Raw genomic sequence first — 21,621 nt, 5'->3', positions numbered from 1 at the left:
CTGGTTAAATATAGGATGACAAGAATGTGAGCCGGTCCTGTCCTATTAGCATATCCTCAAATGCAAAGCCCTAGGAACACAATGTCATTGGCTCCAAAAGAACGAGAAAATGGCAGCCCACAGGCTTACATTTTGCACTGTGTGAAATGCAACAATTATGGACCTGGGGAGATGGCTCAAGGGTTAAGAGCACTGGTTGCTCTTGCAGAGGACCCAGGTTTTATTCCCAACATCTACATGGTGCCTCACAAGTCTTTAACTTCAGTTCTGGAGGACCTGATGCCCTTATCTGGCACCAGGCACCCATGAAGTGCACTTATATGCAGGTAAAAACATAGCAGTACCCTCCCCCCACACACATACCTTTTAAAAAAACCAGAAAACACAGCAATATGAAGAAAACCCCCAGATTCTCAATATCATTTCTTAGTTTTTGCTATGTAACACAGGCTGGCCTTGAACTCCCAGTAATCCTTCTGCCTCAGCCTCCTAATGCCAGAAATACAGGAATGTACCATCTTGTCCAACTAGCAGGCTTTAAGTTTTTTGTTTTGAGACAGGGTTTCTCTGTGTAGTTTTGGTGCCTGTCCTGGATCTCGCTCTGTAGACCAAGCTGGCCTTGAACTCAGAGATCCGCCTGGCTCTGCCTCCCGAGTGCTGGAACTAAAGGCGTGCACTACCACTGCCACCCGACTGGCTTTAATTTTTTTATATTCCATTTCAGTGCATCAGTCCATGGTTAAAATGGCATCAGAAATTACTCAGTAAATTCTAAAACATAATGCAGTCTGGGGAGTGCTGCTGTAACCAAAACCAAGATCCATTCTAATCCCAAATTCTAAGTAAACTTTAAAAAGTGAAGGCAGTGTTGAGGCCAAGACCATCTGAGAATGACTGTCCAGATGAGGCACTCAGCCACTGCACAACCTCCCGGCAGCGCATCCTTAGTGGAAAAGGTAACAAGATTATGGAGTTGATTCTAATCAATTGGTACAAGAAGCTACTTCTAGATCTCAACTGTTACCTTATACCACACTGTATGCTGATTACTACACATCAGATATTGTAAGTATGTAACTTAAAAACTAAAAAGAATAATTGGTTTATAGTCAGTCCTTACATTTTCTTGAGACAAAGTCTCAGTATGTAGCCCTGGATGGCCTGATACTTGCTATTTAGACCAAACTGGCCTCCAAGGCAGAGATCTACCTGCTTCTTATGGGATAAATGACATGTACCACCATGCCCAGCAGTAATTACAATTAAAAAGAAGCAAAATGAAAGAAAGAGAAACCAATTCTGAGAATGGAAGACAGTTAAAAGAGTGTGGTTCCTGGTAGGTCAACCATGCTCAAGTGGGTAGCTCCACCCATGAGTACAAGGACAGCAGATTGGACTCAGTATTTAAAAAAAAAAGGACACTAGAGGTGAGGGTGGATGTAGGAGCTAGGGCGTAGGGGTGAATATGATCAAAATACACGGTCTGAAATTCTCAAAGAATTAAAAATTTATATATTTTTACATAAAAAAGAAACCAAGTGTTACATGCCAGCAGTATTTATTGTTATTCATAAGTGATCAAAAGACATACAAGGCTCATTATTACAACCACATGTATGAAATTTCACTTGGTGACAGAGTGAAAGAGACAGATATGTATTTATATTAAAAATACACACGCGCGCGCATGCGCGCGCTCTCCCAGTGTCTGCCACACAGTGCTATGAAGGCGGTGTCAGGCTACACAAGCACTCATACACGGAACACACGAAGAGTCAAGCGTAAAAACCACACTCAAAGTTGCAAAAATAAAGTTTTCTTTTCTTCAAGCATTTTGATCTGGGCTCAAGCAAAGCAAATGATGAACACCAATGATTTCTATAGGATTCTATATACACTGAAACTATCAATATACAAAAGTCAACAAACAAAACAAAACAAAAAAGGGAGTTATAGGAATGGACAATGCATTTCATCCAAAGTCTAACAGTCTGCTTTATCCCAGCTCTCGGACACTAAGAATCATAATTCACATGACTTGAACGGCAAGGTAAGTAAGCGAGAACGAAACAACAACAGAAAGCCATGACTGCAAACCGGGCATCCCTGCCCTCAGTCTGTCCGACATCCCCCTAGTGCAACAGCATCATTCGCCTGAAGGATCATGAGTCACAATTAAGGAGTACTCATACAAAACTATTTCCTTTATTCTTGAAAAAGTGCCACACACTATCCTTTTCATTTAAAAAAATACACAACACATAAACTAATGGAAGACGGTCTGTCTCCATCTCTTGTCGATGAGGAAAGGCCAGAGCGATTCTTTGATTCCAATCCGAAATGGTGTCCGCTGGCCAATGCCCAAAGTCTCCAATTTGGAGCAGTCGAGCTGAGCATTTTTGGGGCGTTGTGCTCCTATGACAGGGCTGTCAGTGATCTTTAAAGAAAAAACGAAAACAAATCATGAGTAAAGGAAGTAGCATGTTAAGACTTGATACCTCTATTTTAGCTTTCCTTTATGCAAAAAAAAAAAAAAACCCTCTTATTAGAGCTAGAAAAATAAACATGCTGCCATCTAGACAATACTCTTAAAAAAAAAAAAATCAGCCAGGTGGTGATAGTACACGCCTTTAATCCCAGCACTCAGGACCCAGAGGTAGGTGGAACTCTGTGAGTTCAAGGCCAGTCTGGTATACAGAGTGAGTTCCAGGACAGCCAGTGTTACACACAAAAACCCTGTCTTGAAAAACTAAAACTAAACAAATCAATTCTGTGTGGGTAGGTGAGAGAGAAAGGGGGGAGGGAGAGAGGGAGTATATGCTCTTGTAGAGGTCAGAAGACAGACAATGGGAGTCAGTTCTCTCCTGTCATGTGGATGGACGGACTCAGGTTGTCGGGCTTGACAGCAAGTACCCGCCCTCCATCCACCCCCGCCTCCTCCATACTTCTCTATAAACTTCAATATTCTGACTTCTCTAGGGATAATTTACCACCAGGTACTGTCAAGATCCAAACCGAGTTCACTTTGATTAGTTACCCCAAACAGAAAAATGTTATCAATAACATACAGCAGCCTTAGGAAGTCAGGAGGGAGGTGTCAATCAGGAGACTTACAGGCCGTAAGTGGCTGCTGGGGAGGTTGAAGGCATCAGCAATCGCGCATGCCATTTCGTACTTGGTCATCTGCTCGTTGCCAGACCAGTGAAAGGTTCCCTTAATGGATGGATCCTGACAACAAAGACAAGGGGGGGCGGAGAGAAAGTCAATACAGGTTTGACAAGAAATTTAATTTTAAAGGTGCAAGAATCAAAATGCAAATCTACCTTTTTTTTTGAAAATCCTCTTCAAAATACCTAAAATCAAATGTCTACAAATATTCCAACACTAAAAGCAATTTATAGAAATAACTTTTTGAAATAAAAATACAAATGGTGCTAATTTAGAGACAGTGACTAATTTTAATTGACATTTTAAATTATTCTAAGTTAAAATAAAAACAATATAGTTTTGAGACATGATCTCATATAGCCTACCTCCAGTTTCTGAGACTCCTAGGGATTACAGGCTCATACCACCATGACAGGTTTATGAGGTACTGAGATTCAGTACAGGGCTTTGTGCATGCTAGACAAGCACTCTACTGTCTGAACCAATCTTCAGCCTCACTCTTTTTGTTGGTTTTAAGCAAAGTTTTGCTCCATAGCCCTGGCTCAGTATACAGACAATGGGCCTAGAATTCCTATGAATTCTCTTGACCCTGCTGCTTTTACAAGTGCTGGTATTACAAGTGTGCACCACCAAAATCAGTTATAAAATGAACCTGATAAGCACAATGACACACACCAGTAATCCTAGCATTTGGGGAAGATGAGGCAGAAAGAGCCTTGAATGCATGGGCAGCCTGAGCTACACAGGGGTTCAAGGCCACTCTGAGTAACCAAGTGAAGCCATCTTAATAAACCTAAAGAGGTGAACTAGTTAAATACACTTAATCATGCCATGCATGCTATGATATTAACTTTCAGTCTTGCTGAGGCTTCCTCCCCTGCTTTAACAGATTTCCAAAGGCTCATGATATAGTAGAATTAACTGCATGTGTGTGAACACAGGTGTGCATGCCACAGCACATGTGTGGAGGTCAAAGGACAATCTGTGGTTAGTACTTGCCTTCCACCTATTGGAAGAAAGGGTCAGTTTCTCCCAGCACACACTAGTGTAATTTTCATATAATACAAAAATGCAGTCAGTCATGCTGTGACCAGCATTATTTGTACTCCAAAGAAAACTGTTCCCCATCTTCTTATGGACATTCTATTTAATGTCAACTTCACCAAATGTTTAAAATGAATTCCCATTCTGGGCTGGATCGATGGCTCAGTGGTTAAAAGAGGATCTGAGTTCAGTTCCCAAGGGATCCAATGGCCTCTGGCTTCCTTGGATACTTGTATGCATGTGGTGTACATAAATTTATGAAAACACACACATGTGTAATAAATTAAAAAAAAAATAACTCTCACTGGGTGTAGTTGATGCACTGGGCCTCTACTCCCAGCACTAGGAAGGCAGAGACAGGGTCGCTTGCATTCTACAGACCTCATGAATACAGACTCTCCTCTGTAGGAACAGCTTCTGTCTGGTTTCCTGCTTTCAAAAAGCAAGTTTACCTTTCAGTCTATGATAATCTGTGTACACCCATGGAGGTTCAACACAGAAAAGCAGAACTTTCACTAAGACAGAAGTCAGGCCCCATCCTTCCCAAGACTTACCAGCATCCTCTTCTCTGCCAGCTGCCGGCACACACTGGCTACGTCCTTCACATGTGTGGGGAACCTCTGCTGCCAGTGGTCCATGTTTGCTGACTTGTTGCTGAACTGTACCTTGTCGAACATAACAGTCACAGCACTTTCCTCAAGCTTTTCAACTTCCCCATACAGAACGGGAATTCTCAAGACAGCAGCCCCTAGGGACAATACACACAGGTACTTTACGGCTGCCTCTTCCCCAAGTTTGGTGTAAAGAGAAATTGTGTGGATTTAAACAACAGCAAAGTGGAAATCTTGCCTTTTAATAAAAATATACCAGAATGGGCTGTAGCTCATAACTGAACAAACTCAAAGGTGACCATGATTATTCTAAGTATCTATTGTCACGTACAGAATTCTTATCTAATTGGTCATTACACCCATTAAAAATAGAGCCTATCTGGACAACCAAATGAAAAGAACACTCCTGACTGGAGGTCAAGTGAAAGACAACAGCACTGAAGAACAATTTTGGGACAAGTGGGAAACCATCTATACAGGCTTCGTATGTGATAGCAGGAATACATCAGTGTACGGTTTCCCCCGGACTGGTAAATACCTTGTGATTATATAAACAACATTCTTGTCCCTAGAAGATACACGACCAAGTGTTTGATTAACTAATCACCACTGGATCTGGCCAAGTATATACACACAAAAGTACCAATCAAAAACTGATCAATCTGGGGGGTGGGGGTGGGGGAATAGAGTTGAGTGGTCACTTACGACCATGGTTGAAGAAATATTCAATATTAGATTTTATACTGGTACCTGGTGAGGGGTTGATACCTTTAGATTATTAGCACTTTAACAAAGTAGACATGTATTTTCTTTTATAATTACTGAGCAAGTAAAACAGGTCTCGCTGTGGTTTGAATGTTGTACCCACTCCAAAATTATATAATTCCCAGTCCAACAGAGAGAGAGAGAGAGAGAGAGAGAGAGAGAGAGAGAGTGTGTGTGTGTGTGTGTGTGTGTGTGTGTGTGTGTGTGTGTGTGTGTGTGTGTGTGTGATTGGTTTGGGGGAGGTGCGTTGGGAAGATGTTTAGGTCATGAAGACACCACTCTGAAAGAGCTTAATGGGGAGCTGTCTAGTTTGGTTGAGGACAAGCAGAAAGGAGGCCTTTACCACAGGCTGGCTCTTGGATGTTACACTTCCCAGCCTCCAGAACTGTGAGAAGTAAATTCCAGTTCTTTATAAGCGAACCATTCTGTGTACTGTAGCAGCAACATGAAGCAGAGCAAGAAGGGAGATTGATGCTAGGGAGACTTTTGCAGGGTTGATTTATATACTTATTTTATTTACTTTATGTATTTACTTTATCTGGTGGTGCTGGAGATTTAACCTTGGGCATCATGCATGCTTAGCAATCACTCTACAACTGACACAGAATAACTTAGAATATTAAAAAAAAAACCCACAAAACCCCAACAAACTAAATGTCCGTAAATGAGGGCATTACAAGCTGGTGGCTGTTTTTCAGGGGCACACTACGACGACCTAGGGCACCAGTTCCCACAGGGATCATTATGTCGAGCATGGTGCTGTAACAGAAAGAAATGAAGCTGAGCATGATGCTCCCACAGACAGGAAGAAGTCTCCTCAGAACTGGCACCACATATAATGAGATGCAAAGACGTGGGAAGAAAGTCAGATTATGGATCAAAACGCAAACACTTGAAAAAATTATACAAAAATATCTCTCTTAAGAAACCACATTTTATTTTGTCTTCCTGAGGAATCAGCACACAGGACAGATTTTATACTCTCACCGTTATATTTTCTTTTTAAAGAAGTTATTTTTATGTATGTACACATGAACGCACATGGTAAAAAAGAAAAAGACCATGGTATATAGGATGCCTCAAAAATTTTATTACATTTATTTATGTGCGTGGGGGGGGTGCACAAGTGTGAGAGTCTGAGGACAACTTACAGGAGCAGTTCTCTCTGTCCACAATGTAGGTCTCAGGAATGGAACACATCAGTTGATGGCAAGCACTTTTACCTACCAAGGTATCTCACCAGCAAATACTCTAATTACTAGTCATCTATAGTCCCCATTTTCCGTTTCTTTCCTTTTTTAATTAGAAGAGGGGAGGACAGAACCTCACTGACCCAGCTTCCAAGTGCCAGGAGTTCAGGCATGTAACACACACACACACACACACACACACACACACACACACACACACACACACGCTATTCTGGATATTTTTATAAATTAAGAATACGTTCTTCATAAACAACATAACAGTCTTCAAAAATGATCAGAAGCCAAAGATACTGGACCTTACCTAAATTATTCTCCAGGACTGCCTTTTCTCCATCTAATTTTGTTTTGCCATAAAGATTCAGGGGACTTGGTATATCTTCTTCTGTGTAAGGGGGATTTGTGCCATCAAACACATAATCTGAGCTAATGTAGATGAGAAATGCTCCAATCGCAGCTACAAAAAGAAAAGATAAGTCTATTTCATTACTTTTGTTTGGAATGTTTTCTGTTTTGTGGTTTTTTTTTTTTTTTCTTAAACAAAAACACATGTAAGAGAGCTACAAAACTTTCAACTTAAAAACCCCAGGAAGCTGGGCATGGTGATGGCACACCTTTAATCCCAGCACTCTGGAGGCAGTGCAGGGATTTCTTTTGAGGCCAGCCTGGTCTACAAAGCGAGTTCTAGAACAGCCAAGGTAACAGAGAGAAACCCTGTCTCAAAACAAAACAAAAAACAGTGAGTGAAGGAGACTGGGGAGATGGCTGAGCAGCTAAGAACACTGGTTGTAACCCGGGCAGTGGTGGTGCACGCCTTTAATCTCAGCGCTCAGGAGACAGAGCCAGGTGGATCTCTATGAGTTCAAGGCCAGCCTGGTCTACAGCGCGAGATCCAGGACAGGCACCAAAACTACACAGAGAAATCCTGTCTCAAAAAACCAAAAACACTGGCTGCTCTTGTAGAGGATCTGGGTTTGGTTTGGTTCCTAGCACCCACATGGATGCTCACAACCATCTGTAACTCCAGTTCCAGGGGTCTGACGCAGGGACACATATGTAGACACATATGGCACACAGACACACATGTAGACAAAACATTCATAGACATAAAATAATCAGTCTTAAAAAATCCAGTGACGATGTAGCATTACCTGCCTCCTTTGCTAAATTCTCAGAGGCACCCACATTCAGCTGGGAAGCAGCATCTGGCTGACTCTCAACAACATCTGGTCTTCTCTCTGCGGCACAATGTACTATGACATGAGGCTGAAAGATAAACATTGAGTTTTAACTCAAAATGAAAAGCAACAGAGAACTATGGCTTCCTTAGAGTAACTTCAGAGAAAGAAAAGGTTCTAAGGCCAACATTCCTTCAATCAATTAATAATAAGTCATTTAATTTTTAATAGCTTTCTCATATTTCCTTTTTCTTCCTCAAAAAAAAAAAAAAAAACACCACACACACACACACACACACACACACACACACACACACACACACACACACACACACGGTCTGCAAAGAATAGAACAATTTATTTTGTTGGATTTGGTTTTTTTGGGTTGTTTTGGGCAGTGCTAGGGATCCCAGAACCTTGTACACTTTGTACATTTGCACATCACACACTTGGCAGGTATGTAACCCCGGGCTACACCCCTAGCCAAGGTAAGAAACAACTTAGTAATCCCTAGACAAATATGCAGAAAAAGGGTTGGAGAGATGACTCAGTGGTTAAGAGTACCGGCTGCTCTTCCAGAGGTCCTGAGTTCAATTCCCAGCAACCACATGATGGCTTACAACCATCTATAAGAGGATATGGTGCCCTCTTCTGGCATGCAGAACACTCATACATAAAATATAAATTAAAAAAAAAAGATTATTTTTTAAAAATGCAGAAAAAACTATTAGTAACTATATCTATAATCAAAATAAGACTGCTCTCCCAATGTGGTGGAAAAGGGTTATCACGTACATGACTACGACTTATTTACTCATCAGACCCCAGTCCTCACACACACTAAGTGCTCTGCCACTCCAACCCTAGTGTTTAATGACTTCATGACATCAGTTGCAAGTGAAATGTATAAGTTCAAGACTTTCGACCAGTCATTTAACCAGAATCAACTACCTACAGAACCTGTGTGTCCATCTGACCAGAAATGCAGTAAGCCATCATGTTCTAGCTCGTTTCCTATTACTATGGACCAAAACAACTTGGGAGGAAAGGGTTTATTCCACTTACACTTACACACGAAAGTATATCAGTGAAGGTAGTCACGGCAGGAAGTGGTACAGAGGTCAGGGTGCACTGCTTACTGGCTTGCACTCGTTGGTATGTTCAGTCTGCGTTCTTATACAACTTAGGCCCACTCACATCAGTCATATTAGTTTAAAAACAAAAAACAAACAAACAAAAACCCATGGACCAACACGGTGGAGGCATTCTCTCAACTGAGATCCCCTCTCTGCAGATGACTGTAGCTCCTGTCAAGCTGACAACTAACCAGGACACAGTAAGTACTGTGAGAAGAACAGGTCTTCACACTTGAGTGAAAGAGACACATTTAAAGAGCCCCAGATACACCAAAACAGAGTGATGTAGGAGATCTTCAACAGAGAAGGCTTTTTTAATGCAAAAGGAATAGAGCAAGAACCAAGAATGGTGTTAACAGTCAGTGTGCTGGGGGCTGGAACCCACACGATGGCTAACAACCATTTGTAACTCCAGTTTCACCAGGCAGACTTCCTTTTCTGCCCTCTGTAGGCACCACACACACGCATTGCACAGATATACATGCAAGCAAAACACCCATATGTGAAATATTACTTTACACTATGTGAATGTGTCTCACTGTGATTGGATTAATAAAGAAGCTGGCTGGCCAATAGCTGGACAGGTAGAGGTTAGGCAGACAAAAAGACTTGTAGACAAGGAGAGCATGAAGGGGAGGAGCCTCAGAATCACAAAATGTGGAGAAAAGGAGATAAACCTGCTGTACTGAGAAAAGGTACCAAGCCACATGGCAGAGCGTAGGTAAGAAATGTGGGTAAATTTAAAATGTATGAGTTAGCTAGTAACAAGCCTGAGCTATTGGCTGAGCATTTATAATTAATAATATCTCTGTGTGGTTATTTGAGAATGACTGCCAGGACACAGAAAAACTCTGCCTACACTCAACACATAGAAAATAAATAAAAATAATCTTAAAAAGAGAAAGAGAGTGAGAGACAATGAATGCCCACACACCCAATTTCCTCAACAACTGCTCCAGGAGGCATAATCTAAGAATTGTTTTTAAGCTAAATGCGCAGAATCTGGGATGCTTCAAATGCAGCATCCTGGGCCCATCATAGACTTCATACAGTACATTCTTTGGGCATGCAGCCTAAAATCGGGTTTCCTTGGTATTTCTAGTACCCATGCTCTTGGGCCCAGACCTTTAGAAAGAACCAAAGCTAAAATTTGGTAAGGAGAACAGTATCTCAATTTCCCTCTAACTTTCCTTGGATCATGACAAACAGGTTACTGAAATCCCCCTGACTGTACTTTCTTGGCTCTAAAGCAAAAATAGTAAGTTTTTTTCCAGTTTCCAGATAACACCCAAACATTTATAAGGGGATATTATTTGGAAAGCACTGCATAAATACAAGCTGTGCCACTCTACAAGGCTGTACCAGACAGGGAAGAGGATCTGGCTCTGGGGTAGAGTACCTGCCCAGCATGCTGGGGACCCTGGTCCCCACACCTGCACAAGTAAACAAACAAACAAACAAACAAAAAGAAGTGTGAGCTGTACTGTTGCTGCTCAACAGGTTACAGTTTCAAGCACAACTTCCAGTCAGCATGCACACTTTCTGTATAATCCAGAGAACTCTTAGTAAAATGCATATACAACTTCAATATACAAAGTCATACCTGAAAATCATGAATGAGGTGATGAACTGCTTCAGAATCCAACAGGTTCACTTGTTCAAATTTTGGTCTGGCTCTTCGAAAGCCACTGCCAATGGTGTGCCAGTTACTTTGCTGAAATTCTTTGTAAACCGCTCTGCCAAGAAGCCCTGTGGCACCAGTAACTAGAACACGCCGGCTAGGGATGTTTACTTCCTCCTGAAAGCAGAAAGGGTAGCCACAGTTTGAAAATAATTCTCCTAAAGAAATGAAGTGCTGGGCTGGAGAGATGTCTCAGAGGGTAAAAGCACTGGCTGCTCTTCCAAAGGTCCTGAGTTCAATTCCCAGCAACCATATGGTGGCTCACAGCCATCTGTAGTAAGATCTGGTGCCCTCTTCTGGCATGCAGGGATACATGCAGGCAGAATACTGTATACATAATAAATACATAAACCTTAAAAACAAAAAAGAAAGAAAAGAAATGAGGTACCATTATTGTGTACCAAATACCTGAAATCTTTAGGTTTTTGTGTCATTAATGTGTCATTATTGTGACATTAATGTCATACCTAAAAAGTCAGTTTCAAAGCTAGATTAATCAAACTGCATCAACAACTGTATGAGTTAATGAGTTTGTTTTTTAATTATTTTATTTTATGTGTCTGAGTGTTTTACCTGCATGCATGTGTGTGCACCACCTGTGCTGCCTGGGGAGTTCAGAAGAGGGTATAAAATCTCCTGGAACTTGAGCACAGGCAGTGGGCTAACAGGTAGATGCTGGAAACTGAGCCTGGGTCTTTGCAAATCAACAAAGTACTCTTAGCCATAGAGCCATCTTTCCAGCCCCGACTTGATAAGTTTTAATAATCAGTCTCATTGGGACTAGAGAGGTGGCTTAGTGGTTAAGAACACACACTGCTTTTGCAGAAGATAGACAATGAGTGGCTTACAACTATCTATAACTAAAGTTCCAGATCTGGCCTCTGAGAGCAACTGCATTCCCATAAGTAGACACACCCTTTCTCTCTATTAAAAATAAAAAATAGGGCCGGGCGGTGGTGGCGCACGCCTTTAATCCCAGCACTCGGGAGGCAGAGCCAGGCGGATCTCTGTGAGTTCGAGGCCAGCCTGGGCTACCAAGTGAGTCCCAGAAAAGGCGCAAAGCTACACAGAGAAACCCTGTCTCGAAAAACCAAAAAAAAAAAAAAAAATAAAAAAATAAAAAAATAAATAAAAAAAAAAAAAAATAAGAGGCAGGAGAGATGGCTCTGTGGTTAAGAACACTGGGTGCTCTTCTTGATTCCCAGAACCCACATGACTGCTAAAAACTATCTGTAACTCCTGATTCAGAGGATCCGATGCCCTCTTCTGGCCTCTGTGGGCACCAGGCATGCATGTGGTACACAGACATATACACACAGATGAAACACTCATGAATGTAAAATAAGTTTAATTTTTTTAATGAATAAGTTAATAAAAACTAAAATCTCCCAGACTAGTAAAAAAAGAAAGAAAAATTAAAGGAACAAAGTATTAATAATCAAGAAAAAGAACCTAAGAGAAATCATAAGTAACCTCCCCATTTGATTTAGATTTCATGTTAATAATGGGAGTTATTTTGCTTTTTTGACTGATGAAGTGATCCTATCACCTTGACGAGTAGTCAACAAGAATTTCACATCTTCAAAGATATTACGAAAATGCACAAGATTCAGATGATATGTCTCATTTTGATGGGTTTGAAATCGGTCAACATTTCAAAAGAGTTTATTTAAATTAAAATTGATTTGACCCTTAAAGCATATATTCTAAATTTGAATAAACTAACGTATGTCCCTCAGTCAGTACTAAATTTACTTATACAGAATCCTTATGACTAATATACAGACAGTAAAGAAAATTTTAAATTGATCTGTGTTGCTATTGAGAAAAATATTCGTGTTCCAAGAAATTTTAAAAAGCTTAAGAAATAATTTAAATTCTGTATGTTCGAGGCAAAGTTCCAAAATCAAGCAACATTTTCCTGCCAAATTCTCAAGTAAAGCCAACTTTTCCTTTTTTAAAAATAATGTTTTAAAAGCGGGGCGGTGGTGGCGCACGCCTTTAATCCCAGCACTCGGGAGGCAGAGCCAGGCGGATCTCTGTGAGTTCGAGGCCAGCCTGGGCTACCAAGTGAGTTCCAGGAGAGGCGCAAAGCTACACAGAGAAACCCTGTCTCGAAAAAACCAAAAAAAAAAAAAAAAAATAATGTTTTAAGCTGGCATGGTGTCACACACCTGTAAGCCCAGTATGAGCTCCACAGCTGGAAATTTCATTAAAGTTTATCATGAGGACTTATTTCTGTTAAAGTCACCTAACTCTCAACTAGCAAAAAAACTTTTACAAAAGCAACAGCCAAAGACATTTTGAGCCCTAATTTTACGTACGCTAAATGATTTAGTAAATATACATACATTACTTAAGGACACCAAAACCAGGTGTTTCTAACGTATATAAAAGCTGAAATCAAAAGAGGATGGCTGGGGGGGGGGCTAGGGGAGTAGGAAGGCAGTATATAAAAAATACCGAGGCTTTTAATTCAACCAATTTCAAAACATTTTTTTAAAAGTTAAAGAAATTTCATGTGGCAGCTGTAATACCACTTTAAGCCAGGCAATTTATGAAAATGAAGACTCAAGCTGGCAAAATATTTTCTTTGAACTTTGTCAAGAAAATAACTATAAAACAGGTGTGGAGATGATCTTTAATCCCAGCACCCAGGGGACAGAAGCAGGAGACTATCAGCCAACTAAGAATAGTCTGGTCTAAAGAGGAAATTTCAGGCAATTCAGGACCATATAGCAAGACCCTGGCTCAAGAACCACATTTGTGTACACACACACACACACACACACACACACACACACACACACACACACACAGCTGAAATGAAATGGGTCAAAACATGTCAAGTCTAGTAGATTTAGAAAACACTGTACATGTAATAAATACCATGAAGATGCCCGGGGAAACACCATACAAGAAAACACATGGGGCTGGAGGAGGCCCAGAGGTTAAGAGCACTGGCTACTCCTCTGGGGGACCCTGGCTTGATTTCACATGGGGGCTAACACCTGGGACACTAGCACCCTCTTTGGACGTCCAAGAGTACTGCACGCATGTGGTGAGCAAACATACATGCAGGCTAAACACCATACACATAAAATAAAAAATAAATCTAAAAATGTTGCTCTTGTGGAGAATCAGAATTGGGTTCTCAGCATCCACACTGGGCAGCTTGTACCTCTGTACCTCCAGCTCTAGTGGAATTGGACACACACACTCAGTACATATTGGGTACATATCTATATGGTTAGCACACACACATACAAATGTTTTAAAAAGAAAGAAAACTGGGAAGTCTACATGTGTGGTGTGCTCCTGTAATCTAGCACTAGTACTGGTCATTCCAGGCAGGAGGATCCTGAGTTCAAGACAAGGCCCAGATACAAAGACTGGCCTCCAAAAAAAAAAAAAGACAGAAAACCTGAAAGTTTCACACTCACTTTCCACCTCTGTAACATCCCTGAATATCCTTGAGATTTAAGAAAAGATGTCCAGTCGGGCAGTGGTGGCAAACACCTTTAATCACAGCACTCGGGAGGCAGAGGCAGGTGTGTCTCTGGTCTACAAAGCGAGTTCCAGGATAGGCTCCAAAGCTACACAGAGACACCCTGCCTTGAAAAACCAAAAAAAGAAAAGAAAAGATGTCCAGACTGCTTAAGTGGGAAAGGAATTCAGATGGGACTAGCCCATCTTGCTGTCTCCCCATTATACTCACAGGCAGTACTCTTCACAGGAACTAATAAGGGTTGCCTCTCTAGCATTAACTAAGCCAACCCTCAGAGTGACCAGAGTAAATGTCAATTGTACAGGTTGAGACAGCACCAACTGTGTGCAAACCACAGCTGTCTGTACCATTCTGTTGCTGTTTTGCTTTGAGACAGGGTCTCACTATGCAGCCTTGCTTACCTGGAAATCCTCCAGCCTCAGCTTTCAGAGTGCTGGGCTTAAAGCATAAGCCACCATGCCCAGCTACTGTACTATTTTTTAATGGAAAACATTGCTGGGTGTGGTGGCACCATTAATCTCAGTCCACCAGAGGTGGAGGCAGAGGCAGGCAGATCTCCATTGGTTTGAGGCCAGTCATGAATACAGTGTGAGACCCCGTTTCAAAAACAAAACAAAACATGAAAAGCCACCCATATACCCCATCATGCTGAAAAGCAATCATATCTACCCATCACTACTAATTTCCTGAGTGCTGAGATTATAAGCATTCCAGTCAGTTACACCCAGCATACCACTTTCCTTTTAACACATTAAGCTTACATGTGTACATACATGTATGCATGCAGAAAACGGTCACATGCTGTCAGCAGTCTGGAACTATAAATAAATTTGAAAGTTAGCTAAGGCCCAGTCATTTGGAGACAATACTGAATGTACTGTCACCCAAATATAAAAATTTTGCATCAACAGCTGGACGTGGTGGCCCCTGTCTTTAATCCCAGCACTCTGGGATGTAGAGGCAGGGGAATCTCTGTTGAGCCCAAGGTCAGCCCACTCTACATAGTGAGTTTCAGGACGGTAAGGGTTAAACAGACAGAACCTGTTCTAGTTAGGGTTACTATTTCTGTGAGAAAACACAACCAAAGCAAGCTGAGGAGGAAGGAGTTTATTTGCCTTACATTCTCACATCACTGCTCATCACTGGAGAAAGTCAGGACAGGAACCTGGGGGCAGGAGCCCACACAGGCTATGGAGAAGTGTTGCGTACTGGCTTGCTCCCCATTGCTGGCCTGCTCAGCCTGCTTTCTAATACAGCTCAGGACCACCTCCTAGGGAAGGTCCTACCCATAATGGGGTGGTCCCTCTCACATCAATCACTAATTAAGAAAATGCCACGGGCGTTGGTGGCACACGCCTTTAATCCCAGCACCCGGGAGGCAGAGCCAGGTGGATCTCTGAGTTCAAGGCCAGCCTGGGCTATAGAGTGAATCCCAGGAAAGGCGCCAAAGCTACACAGACAAACCCTGTCCCGAAAAACCAAAAAAAGCCCTACAGGCTTGCCTGAAGCCCAATCCTATGGAGGCATTTTCTCAACTGAGGCACCCTCCTCTGCAGTGACTCTAGCTTGTATCAAATTGACATAAAACTAGCCAGCAAAGACCCTGTCTCAAATAAATAAATATTTTTTGGCATTAACAAAACTGACCACCTCCTATCCTTTCTTCTATCTACAAGACAAATTGGTTTGGGAATTCTAACAATCTTATCAACTGTGCTGGATACATACTGTAGGTCAGCGAATGCTAAGGGGCTGGAAACTGAAGGGTGGGTCGGATTTGGGAAGAGGCAGGGGAAGTTTACCAGACACTCCCAAATCTCAGTAGTCTTCCAACAAGGCACGCTTGAAGCCCTAGGGGGCCAAGGGCCAAACAGATCTGTACTGGAATTCCTGCTCAAACCTTACTAAAATAAACTCGAGTGACCCCTTATGCCTGTTTTCTCACCCCGTGAGACTGAGCGTCAACAGTAATCGCATACTGGGAAATACCGACATCCACACAAGTGCCCGAAGTAATGTGCCCCGTGCAAACTCTGAATTCACCACGGTGACAGCCCCCAACGCCGTCATTTATGAAAAGCCACCCTCCCTTCTCCTTAAAGACCCAGGAACACAGAACAAAGATGATGAACCCAGAACTCAAATGGCAACAAGCCCTCGGCGGCGGCGGCGGGGGGCCTCCACCTCCCAGCTTCCTGGCTGCAGCGGCGACCGGGAACCCTGCGGGGAGCGAGGTAAACAAACTCAGAGGCGCCGCCCAGGGCTCCACGCCCCACACCTCACCTCCACCAGCCGGCAGCTGCCGGGAACGAAGTGGATAGAGAGCTCTTTCTCCCGGCCCACCATGCCAGCCGTCTTCGCGCCGCCGCAGTCGCGACCGCAGCCTCCTCCTGCGCAGCACAGCCGGGGGCCACAGCGCCCGCGCCCTTGGCCCTCCTCCCCTAGGCCCTGGCCGACCCGGGCCGCCGCTTCCGGCTTCCGCCGCCATGGCTGCGGCTGTTGATTGGACGCCTCCCGCCACGCATTCAAAAAGGGGCGGGACCTCAGGGGACGCTCTCAGCCCACGTGCCAGTTCTTAAAGAGACAGAGCAAGCACAGGCAGCGACGCCAAGCATTGACTGCAGGCTTCCTTGGGTTTGAGGGTGTAATGTCTTTTAAAATCACTCCGTCTGCTTCTTCCTTCTTAGTGAAAGGTGAAAAGAATCGAGTGGCCTAGAGTTCTAGGTTTGCAGACTGCGAAATGCCTAAGAGCCACCTGTGCATGTATTATACAAAACAGATTCCAACATCTGTAACGTTAGGCGTGGCAACAGCTAAGGGTGTTCCCATCAACACAGCGATAAGGCTGGTTTGGGTTGGTTTTAGGCAGTCTCAAGCTCAGGGAATGATCTTGAACTTCTGATCTTCTAGCTTCCCCTCCTAAGAGCTGGGTTCACAGGAGTGGACGACCAACCCAGGCAAGGTGTGGTTGGTCGATTGTTTTAAGGCAAGGAGAAAGAATAAAAATAGGTGCTGTCCTCTGAGTCATTAACATCTCTGGAACCTACGTTTTTCTGGAATGCTGAAAAAAAAATTGCTGGGAAGTTTTTTTAAAAGTTTAATTATTTTTAGCTAATTAAAAATAAAAAGGTGTGGGAGAGAATATTATCTGGGTACTTTTTAAAAGGCAGATTCTTTTTTTTTTTCCTCAGAATTACAGAACGAGAAACTGAACTGTTAACGAGCCCGGTCTACTTTTAAGTAGATTTAACAGGTGTCCTGACTGCCCTAAGTGGACAATCACTTAGGGGACGCTGCCAGGGGCTGCTCGGTCCAAGTCTTGGAGGAGCTGCAAAAACATAAAATCGAGCCAAGGAAGGGCGCAATGCCGGGCACTCTTCCAAACCTGTGTGGCTGTTTAAAAGCTAATGAGGAACAACGGCCCCTAGTGTCTGACTCAGCATTCAACTGAATTACCTGCAGGTTAAAAACTCCAAAGGACAGCGCCAGCCAAGCCTGTGAAACTTACACTGAAAAAGCCCGCACCCAGGAAAGGACTGGCCCACTTTCTACCTACCCAGCAGTCTGCTCTCATCCAGACAACCACAAGATATTTCAAAACTCGCCCCAAAACGTGACCACTGCCTGGATTTCCCCCAAAGGCCTTATTTTTCACAATTCTGGTTTCTTTTTAAACTAACGATTAAGCTGTCCTTTAGGAAAAGTTTTCGTCGGCTTCCTCCATAACACTAAAGAATTTATTCCTCACTCACGTAATTCTTTGTAAGAGAAAACAAAGACAGCCTGAGGCCCGCCACTTTTCCATTTTTTTTTTCTAATCCAGGCAAAGGCTTAAGAAAGCCTTTACTAAAAGAAAGGGCTACCAAACACTAAATTACAAGAATAATAAGAAAAAGTCCGAAGGAGAGAACAGATTTAAGATCTCTCATCCTCCTTAAAAGTGAGAATGTCTGAAGTTTCTAGTTGGAGTGTGTGAAGGAGTCTCTTTCTAAGGGAGATTATAAAATGTACTCAATAGGAAGATTCAAACATTTCTGCAATTAGCGGTTTGATTTCCGGTACAACCTTGTGAGTGAGTGAGGAAATATTTGCTTGCCTACGCTTAAGAATACGGTTTGACACTTGTCGGGCAAAAGTTGGGCATAGCTCTAGGGGCACATATTTAAGTGCAATATTTAGTCATTTTGCTTAATAAGAAGAAGTTCTATGTTTACAGTCAATGTCCGACTTCCGACGGGGGTCACGTCTTGAGAGTGCAAACTGGAACTGAAAGTCCCATTAGCAGATTCAAGCCCTACAAGACAAAAGCTGGGCATGCACCACGGATTAAATCTTATACCACACAGAACCTGCACCACCACTGCACTGAATGTGGAGAGTGAAACTACCGTTCTGCTTCACATTTTATTTCTGTCGAACTGAGTTTGATTTCCTGGGTCAGAAACCCAAGGTAGTTTATTCTGTGTCTCAAGCGTATGTTTCTTAAGGAAATAAATGGCACCGGCTAGTATTTTCTTTATATCCATTCTGCTCTTACCAGTCATTTTGAATCGCGTTTAAGGAGACCCTGAGGCGAGACTGGGTCTTGAATTGCTAGCTCTTACCTGTTCCATGTCCTCCGGCATTTCAGGCATGATTCCAGAACTATTTTGGGGAAACAGCGGCGAGAGGAATCTCGGCGTCTGGCTTCGCTGGCCGGGTCTTTGTTTGCTCCGCCCGTACCGAGCACACGGACGCCAAAAACGTGAGGCGCAGCTCCGCTTGACCTTTTAAATTAGCATTTCCATTCCAATCCAGGAATCTCGTGCAGCTTTCCACCGTGCAGTAAACTGGCAGCTGATTCCTCCTGCTAGTTTCGAAACTACCCAATGAGAAGTTTCATGTTTAATTGCAAGTCAAGCGAGGATCCGTTACCAAAATCCATATGGCAGAACTATTAAACAAAAACAAACAAACAAAAGCCCTGCAATTTTCCCGGTAGAACTTTTTGATGTCTCTTGTAGAGAGAATGAGTCAGTGGTGGGACGCACGCTGCCATTGATTCCTGTTGTGAAATATTCCACACATTTCACACAACAGTAACAACCTTCAGTAAAATTCCTCAGTGCTTTTCAAAAAATTTATTTTGTGCGTATGAATATTTTGTTCGTATGCATGTATGTGCACCATGTGTACCTGTTGGATTCCCTGGAACTGACGTTAAGGATTGGTTGGGAGCCATTATGTGGGTGCTGGGAATCGAAGCCGGATGCTTTGAAAGAGAAACCAATGATCTTAACCACTGAGCCATCTCTCCTGCCCCATCCCAGGGCTTTTTTAAATTCGACCATTTCAAAGGGCAATTTAAAAACCCTAGTGGTAGCAACACACAAATATAGAGTGCGTCTGGTCATTTCCATGAACTATGTTCTGTTTATATTTAGCCAAGCATTAAATACTACTGCTCAGTCCTTCCCAGACCTGCCCCTAACAACACCAACAGGGTAAGAACCAATTTCTAGGAGTGAAGTTCAGCCAGCTATTTTTAAGTTTCAAGGACGATTTAAGCTTAGTTCAGCTTTGAGCCGCTCTTTGAGTTTATGGCGTCCCAGTATTTTAACTTTAAAATCAACAGAAGCTGGTATTGAAATTGAACTTTGAAATATCTCTCAGCTTCATAGTCTACCCAGAGGGCAGATGGCAGATAGCAAACTGTAGGAGGCAGTCAGAGGATCCACAAATGGTCAAGAAATCAGTGGAGGGGTGGGGAAGTGGGAGGTGTTGACTTTAAATATATATCTTAAAGATCAGCTCTGTCAAAATGCAAGAACTACAGTATCAAGGAATTATAATATAGGGTGATATCTTCAGGCATCTCAGATACAACAGTAAAATTAAAACCAACCAATTTTTCTAATTGATAAATTGAAATTCCTCAAGGTGAAACACTCCTGCTTAGTAAAAGAGACTATTAATAAAACAAATTCAAATAAACTACAGACTGGGAAAAATAATTTCAATATATATACCCCAGAAGGGTATATTCAGAATATTTAAAGAACTATAACTCAATGATTTGAAAAGGCCATTTTTATGATTTATTTATTTTTATGCTCATTGGTGCTTTGTCTGCATGTGTGTCTGTGTGTGAGTGTCAGATCTTGCAGTTACAGACAGTTGGGAGCTGCCATGTGGGTGCTGGCAATTGAAGTGGGGTTCTCAGGGAGAACAGCCAGTGCTCTTAACTGCTGAGCCATCTCTCCAGCCCTGAATTTTTTTTTTTTTTTTTTTGGTTTTTTGAGACAGGGTTTCTCTGTGTAGCTTTGCGCCTTTCCTGGAACTCACTTGGTAGCCCAGGCTGGCCTTGAACTCACAGAGATCCTCCTGGCTCTGCCTCCCAAGTGCTGGGATTAAAGGCGTGCGCCACCACCGCCCGGCTCCTGAATGTTTTTTAATGGACAAAAATTTTACTAGACATCTCCAAGGAAAACACAGGAATGGTCAATAAGCACGAAACACATTGCGCATGGGGATATGCAAATTAAAAGCACATTGAGATATCACTGTACACCTACATAGATGGGCTAAAATTGAAGAGATTTACCAAAATTTAAATGCTAAAAAGCAATGTTCACCTCTGTCTTCTTAATGCTCTTCAGCTAGAGCTGAGAATTAAATTATCATAAGACAAATAAGCTTATTAAAAACATGTTTTACATGGCATAGCAGCCCTAATAAGGCAATAAAGATAAATAAATAAAGGTAATAAGCCCTAATAAAGATCCAAACAATAAGGATCCAATAGTTCAACAATTATACATTGAATTAGACAAAGAATAATAAGCTATGAGCAGCAAAAAAAAAAAAATTACATGGTGAGATTGGCAGTTGGGAGTAATTTTGGTAAGGTTTGCACAACTCTTGGGCTGAACTCTCTTTCATGTTAATAGGAGGGTGGCTTTGCTTCTAGCAAAGCAGTGCATCTCTAGCAACTTCATCTCCTACCTTCAAGAAACAGAAAGATCAGTCATCTTTTTGCACCTGTTTTTTTTTAAGTGTCTTTAACTCAAAACAGTGGATATGTTAATGTGGTTCTTTTGTAACTCCTTGAGTTTTCAACAGTTGGAATACTCACTCTACACTAGTGGGAGTCCAAAAATGATGAAACCATTTGAAAAAAAACTGTTGGCATTCTTAAATGTATGCTGCCCCATCAAAGAGTAATCCCAGTTACAGGCATGGACGCATGAAGAATAAAAGCATATATCCCGTCCATGAAGATTTATACATGAGTATTCATAGCTGCTTAATTCCACTTTTTTTAAATGTTTATTCTTTTTGTG

The 21,621-nt window shown here is 42.2% G+C and overlaps 1 protein-coding gene across 2 annotated transcripts; it reads right to left on the bottom strand.

The window, feature by feature from the left end:
* Nucleotides 1–1,541: 1,541 nt before the first annotated feature.
* Nucleotides 1,542–19,096, bottom strand: Mat2b (methionine adenosyltransferase 2B). Of its 2 annotated transcripts, none has more exons than XM_052758511.1 (7): nucleotides 18,904–19,096; nucleotides 10,714–10,908; nucleotides 7,948–8,062; nucleotides 7,101–7,253; nucleotides 4,767–4,960; nucleotides 3,115–3,228; nucleotides 1,542–2,437 (listed from the first exon to the last, which is right to left on the bottom strand). In XM_052758511.1, the coding sequence occupies exons 1-7, from the start codon at nucleotides 18,931–18,933 to the stop codon at nucleotides 2,267–2,269; spliced, it is 972 nt and encodes a 323-aa protein (XP_052614471.1). In that variant the 5' UTR covers nucleotides 18,934–19,096; the 3' UTR covers nucleotides 1,542–2,266. The 2 variants fall into 2 exon arrangements, with proteins under 2 accessions (XP_052614471.1, XP_052614470.1); XM_052758510.1 differs by lacking the exon at nucleotides 18,904–19,096 and adding an exon at nucleotides 16,583–16,755.
* Nucleotides 19,097–21,621: the final 2,525 nt, after the last annotated feature.

Source organism: Peromyscus californicus, unplaced genomic scaffold (genome assembly GCF_007827085.1).
Source record: "Peromyscus californicus insignis strain IS unplaced genomic scaffold, ASM782708v3 Scaffold_3__1_contigs__length_106647218, whole genome shotgun sequence".
In the NCBI taxonomy this organism is placed as follows: Eukaryota; Metazoa; Chordata; class Mammalia; order Rodentia; family Cricetidae; genus Peromyscus; species Peromyscus californicus.
Note: the sequence above shows the minus strand (reverse complement) of the source record. Positions and strands in the feature narration are given on the sequence as shown.

Bases quoted from the DNA above. Each gene is read 5' to 3' on its own strand.
- Mat2b (XM_052758510.1), bottom strand. From the start codon at position 16,645: ATGGTGGGCCGGGAGAAAGAGCTCTCTATCCACTTCGTTCCCGGCAGC. The intron at 10,909-16,582 runs GTGAGGTGTGGG...TTCTGCTTTCAG, and splicing joins GCAGCTGCCGGCTGGTGGAG to GAGGAAGTAAACATCCCTAG. The intron at 3,229-4,766 runs GTAAGTCTTGGG...CTTTGTTGTCAG, and splicing joins TGGCAGAGAAGAGGATGCTG to GATCCATCCATTAAGGGAAC.